Below are 6,000 nucleotides of genomic sequence, written 5' to 3' on the forward strand. Positions count from 1 at the left end.
CCTTGCAGTCCCAACCCTGGCCAGGTTTTCCTTCCAAGTCCAGGCCATGAAGAAAGCGAGCAATGGAGACTGCAGCTCTCGATTCGAAGTGTTTTCTCACCCCCACATTTGTAGGGAAAAGCTTGAAAACAACCCGCAGACGCCAGAAGAAACAGAGCACAAATAGACAGGGTATTTTTAAACCCACTTGATTTTCCCTGCCAAGTTCAGAGAGGTTTCAAGGCTGAACCTGCAGTTTGGAAAGAGGGTCAACATCAGGGAGCAGCAGCAGGGATGCGAACCCCAAATCTGCCTCGGTGCAGGAGCTCACGTGAAGCTGGGGGATGCCTCGTAAAGAAAAACAAGTAATCAACAGGCTTCGTCATCCAAGCAGATCCAGGAAAAATAAAAGCACGCCGTGTGCCAGGAGGCAAGAATACAAGATGCGGAGGTGGAGTTGAACAGCATCCCAAAGGGAGAGGAGGAAAGGCTGCCGCCACCGAGACGGTGCCACCGCGGGGCTCCCCAGGATGGTGATGCCAAGGATGGGGAGACCCTCACCTGGATCTGGGCATCCAGTTCCTCCGATCCTGAGGGCAGAGGCAGAAGGTGCCACAGGACTCGGTGAAGCTGAAGGCATCAAGCATCTCTGCTGCACTCGCTGAAGCAGGACCCTTCCTGCAGGTGCTTCGTGAGAAGGACGTGGCCACAGCAGAGCGGTTTCCAAAGGAATTAACACCTGGGAAGGCTTTCCTGCCCAGCACAGTGGACACCCATGCCCTGGGGCAGAGAGGGGATCCTGTCCTGACCCACCATCGCCCCACAGCCTGCTAACAGAGGCACCACTATCCATTTCCAATGCTGCCCCCAGCCCTGGATCTCATCCCCATCTCTGTCCCCCCATGGGGATGGCTGAGGGAGCAGGCGCGAGGCTCGGAGCCTGTGGACCTCTCCTCCCTGCTGAGCTGAGACGAGATGTGCTCTGACACATCCCGCTCACATTGGTGGAGGCGGGATATGGCAGGGATCTCTGAGGACAAGGCCACCAGCGTGGCATATGGAGGCCAGCAGGGAAGGAGAGCAGGCAGCCATCACCATGAAATGAAGAGGGGGGTGACTGCAGCCCAGAGTGAGGGACAGGGACAATGTGCTGCAGGGACCCCAGCTGCCAGGGCAGGGTGTGGGGTGCTGGGAGATAGCCTGTCCCCCATCACCACAGCCCCCTAAATATCTCAGTGGGGGTTGCACCCTCTGTTACAAACCCAGTCCCTCTGCCTGTCATGGGGTACCCAGAGCTCCCCAAAAGCATCCTCCTGTCCCCTGGTGCGGGGCAGCCCCAGGGCTGGGAGCAGAGCCCTCACCCCCTCCCCCAGCTGGAAAGCAGCATCTGGGCTTTCAGCGCGATTCCTGTGTTTTAAACCCGATTTTCCAGATGGATGGAGGGCGACGCGCAGGTCAAGTGACATGCCTCAAGGTCACGCGGGGCCATCGAGGAGAAGGATTAGCAGCTCTGAGGGGTGGCTTGGTGCCCCATTCACAGCAAGATGGGGACTCGGAACCCTGTTCCTGGGCACAAGGGGTGTCCTGTGGGACCACCACCACCGTCCCCAGGCAGGCAGACAGCTGCCCTGGCATCCCAAGGGGAACACATGCCTGGGATGCTGCCCCACAGCAGCCCCATGGGGGGGTCCTTGCTCCCTGGAATGGCACAGGTGGAAATGTGCCTTGGCTGGGAAGTGGCTCAGCAAGAACGTGGGAGCACAGGCTGGTGCTCTGAGAGGCACGGAGATGGAGCAGGGAAGAAATTATTTCCCTGAGGTCACCCACTCCCACCTGGGGGTCCCCTGTGCCCTCTCCCTTTAATCACCACCAGCCCAGTGTTGAGCATCCAGTGTTGGCAGCTGCCTCGTGGGAGGCATCATCTCCCAGCAACGACCAGCAGCTACCTGTGCGCTCCCCGTGAGCTCCCTCCGTGTGCCAGGGGCCGAACGAGCAGCTGTGGCGGGAACTGGAGCACCAAACACGTCCCAGAGGAGACCTCCTGCACCTGGAGAGTGCTGCCAGGGTGCTGTGCCCTCAGCCCAACCCCACAGCGCACCAGTACCCCCGGGCAGGCTGGCATCGCCCTCCCCACAGAGCAGGGGGTACCATCCTGGTGCCTTCAGAGCCCTCTAACAAGAAACTGGGATGCAGGCAGCGCTCCGAGCTGCCCGCCAGCAGCTCCTGAATCACGCTGTTCCTGGCTCAGGCAGCCCTCCCACCAACGCCAGCCTCTCCATGGAGGAGCGGGAGGAAGGGAGTTGTTTTTCCAAAGGCCAGCTGGTCGCTCCGGGCTCCCAGCTCGGGAGATTCCTACCGCAGGGAAAGGGAGAGGGAAGGATTCCTCCATCAGCACAGCACAGGCTTGGACCCATTGCTTGCCCATCTGCAGGGCTTCTCTTCCAGCATGAAGGCACGACCTCCAAGACGGAGGTCCGGAGGTGAACGGGAGCTGTTCCACCCTGCCACAGCTCCGGAGAGGAACTTGCAGGGTTTGCCCATCACCAGCAAAGCTGCGTCTTCCAAGCCAAAAGGCAACGGAGTCGGCAAAGCATCACCGCAAAGACCCTCCGGCAAGCCAAGTCATCAACCAAGACGCTCACGTCCCTCCCTGCCCCGCACACTCCCATCCAACAGGTCCAGAGGAGCAGAAAACCTCCAGGGAATGATGGAAATGGGAGCCTGGCCAGCGCCCTTGGCTCTTCCCGGTGCCAAACCATCCCCTTGCCAGAAGAGAGCGGGGCCAAAGCCGCACGTGCCAAATCCAGCGGCTCCCGGTCCAGACTCCTCCATGGCCAAAGAGGCAAAACCCAACAGCTCTACGCTGGGAGCAAGCAGGGGATGCAGCGCTGGCACTGCCACACCGAGCCACTCCAACCGGCCAAGGTCAGCGCCGGGAGCATCGCCCGCCGCGGTGTCCAGGGAACCTCTTCAATGGAGCCCTCACCCAGGGCTGGCAGAGCCGGATCCTCCCTCTGCAAACCCTCCTGCCGGATCCACGAGCATCCCCACTCACTGTGTGCTGCCACAGCGTCACGCTCGTGGGAGAGGGAGGAAAAGCCCCTCGGTGTGACAGCACTGCTGGGAATGCCAGGAGGCCGGATCCCTCCTCTGACACCCACTCCCGGCGCGGTCACGTCCTGGCTCTCCTCCCCCATGCCGTAAGAGGGGATAACGCACCCTCCTTCCCTCTCTGAGCCGATTAACGCCTGGAAAGCCCTCGGAGAGCCAGGCAAGAAAGCTTCCCAGGACCAGCACTGCTGCTTCTCAGCTCAGCAAGTACGAAGTGGTGTGGGAGGAAGGCCACGGCAAGAGGAAGAGCCCTGGTGAGGGCACTGGCACACGGTGAGCCCCAGCTCTCCTCTGAAGCCCTGTCCCCAAGCAATGAGGGGTGACAATCCCCTACGAGGACGGGACAGTGCTGGGACCAAGGGGTTGCAGCAGCTGGGGTGAGTCCCGTGGGCTCTCTGTCCCTGCGGGGGCCCCGCCAGCCCGCAGCATCCCCTCCCCCGGCACCCACCCACGCATTACTCACGGCGCGCTCATTCATCACGTACACGCTGCTCCACACGCACAGCACCCCCGTGCCGGGGCTTCCCGGCACCCACCCACCCCGGCACCAGTTCCGGAGCCCCATCCGAGCGGCTCCAGGGTATTTCCAAGTTCCCAGGTGCTGAACTCGCTGCTCTGCTCCTCTCCCCGGCAGAGCATCCCTGTGCAAGCCGCTGCTGCAAACGCTGCCTCGCCACACTGCAGCATGCAGTTCAGGCAGCAGCCGGCCACGGCTCTGTAAGACGGGCTACGAACCTCCAAATGGGGCAGCCCCATCCTGACCCCCCCGAAAGGACAGCTCCATCCTGACACACACCCCCCTGCTTCCAAGGAGCCACCTGCCAGGCGAGGAGGACAAGGGACTGTGGCATGGCACAGATGTGACCCAGTGAGCTCGAGAAGCGCTGTGAATTGGCGGGGGGGGGGCTGCAGCACCCCGGCACGTGCCCCCTCCCAGCCCACCCGTGCCCACCGAGGCAGTGTCCCCCACGGCACGGGGAGGGGAGTGGTGGTGGCTGCCAGCCAGGCATCGCTTGCTGCCGGCAGTCACCGCATCCCCATGGGCAGGGTGCGGTGACACCCAGGGCACGGCTCCAGTGTCTCATCCCGGGTAGGGACCACCGGGACGCAGGGATAACCATGCGCCCAGAGAGGAACCAGCGGCAGAGATGGGGGACGGTGCTGCACCAGCGGCAGGCAGCTCCCCTCTACCTGCAGGGATGGCTCGGAGGGGTGGGAGGGGGCTGGCAGCTAAAGGAAAAGAAGCCAGACCAGGAAAATCAGGGTTATTCCTTGCTGCCGTCTCCCTCCTGACCTTGGACAACCCTGTGCCTCAGTTTACCCCAGCACAGCAACCAGCCTGCAGTGGGGGGGGAGAAGGAGGGCAGCCTCTCCTGGGCGAGGGGGCGGGGGGAGCAAAGTCACCCCCAAACCCGCAGCTGGGGCGCTGCAGGGGAAGGCGACGAATCCCTCCTGCATTTCTCCTTGCCCAGCCGGGCTACCCTTGCAGGGAAGGGCAAACGCTGCCCGCACCCCCCGGAGCCGCCGCAGGCGCTTCCCCGGGATGAGAGAAGAAATACGAATGCGGAGAAAAGCTTGCCCATCCCTGATCAAGGGGGACACTGAGCCAGCCGTTCCCCCGCCTCCCAGGACCCGCACCCGCTTGCCTTCTCCCAAAGGGAATTTCCAACCCCTGGGCAGAGGCTCAGCCGCACCGGGAGCGCGGCTTCCCGAACTTCCCCAGCTGCAGCCGCTGCCCTCGGGGAGGTCACGGCCAACCCCACCGAGCGCCTGCGGAGGGAGGATGCGCCGGGCGCTCCCGACTCCCCCCGGCAGCGGGGGATGAAGGAATCGCCAGCGCCCCGCCGCAGCGGGAAGCGCTCGGTCCCCGCACCGGCAGCGGGGAAGACGCGAGCCCCGCAAACCCCCTCCGGAGCCGCAGTTCCCCCTCCTACCATCCTCCCCAGCCCCTTCCCGGTCCCCTCTCCCCGGGACGTGATGCCCCCGCTCGGTGCGCGCATCCCTCCCGGTCCATGCGCATCCCCCCCGCCGCATCCGGTACACCGGGGGAGGGGGGGGACACGCAGAGGCGGCCCCGCCGCCGCCCCGCAGACCCCGGCGCGCCCTTCCCGGGCTCATCCCGGCGGAGAACACCCCGCGGCCGCACTCACCTTGGACGGGCAGCCCGCGGGCGCCGAGCACACTTGCTACCAAAGCGGCCACATACCAAATCATAGTACTACCGGCCCCCGGTGCGCAGCATCTTCCGCCCGCCGGGCGGCCCGGCCGGGGCGGGGCGGGGCCGGGCCGAGCTGGCCGTGGCCGGGCAGGGCTCGGCGGGGCTGGCGGGGCCGGAGGGGCGGCTCAGGGCCGGCCGGCCGCCGCTGCGCCCATGCCCGCGCCCATCCCCGCGCCGCGCCGCACCTGCGCTCCGCCGCGCGGTGCAGCCTAGCCTGCGCCCTTTAGCGGCTCGGCACCGCCCCCGCCCGCCGCCCATTGGCCGCGCCCCGGCGGAGTGGGCGGTGATTGGCCGCCGGCGCGGCCCGGGCCGGTTCAAGGTGGGTTGGCGCGCACGGGGCCCCTGCGCCGCAGTATCATGCGCACTGCCGGGAGCGGCGCGGTCACCTCCGCCGGACGGTCACCTCCCCGCACGGACAGCCGCCGGGACCCGCACCGCCCCGCGCCCGCCCGGGCCCCCGCGCCGCCTCACTGACACCTCTCCGTGTCCAGATGTGTCACCGAACCGGAGCAGCGTCACCTCTCTGTGCGCAGATGTACGCTGTGCCGGTACGGTGTTATCTCCCTGTGTCCAGGTGTACCCCCGCACTAAATCAGTGGCAGCTCGGCATCCCCAGATGGGCCCCTACAATGGTAACATGTCGCCTCGCTGTATACAGATGTGCCCCTGCACCAACTCGTTATCACCCCCCT

The 6,000-nt window shown here is 65.1% G+C and overlaps 1 protein-coding gene across 1 annotated transcript in view; it reads right to left on the bottom strand.

Annotated features, from left to right (window-relative positions):
• Window positions 1-5,304, bottom strand: part of IGSF9B (immunoglobulin superfamily member 9B) — a gene marked incomplete at both ends in the record, with an annotated part of 39,299 nt that extends 33,995 nt beyond the window's left edge. The window contains one exon of the mRNA XM_082296928.1: window positions 5,241-5,304. Within this exon, the coding sequence (XP_082153054.1) occupies window positions 5,241-5,304 (64 nt within the window). The remainder of the gene's footprint in view (window positions 1-5,240) is intronic.
• Between the last annotated feature and the right edge of the window lie 696 nt (window positions 5,305-6,000).

This window comes from Coloeus monedula (assembly GCF_965178545.1).
Source record: "Coloeus monedula genome assembly, chromosome: 25".
Classification (NCBI taxonomy): Eukaryota; Metazoa; Chordata; class Aves; order Passeriformes; family Corvidae; genus Coloeus; species Coloeus monedula.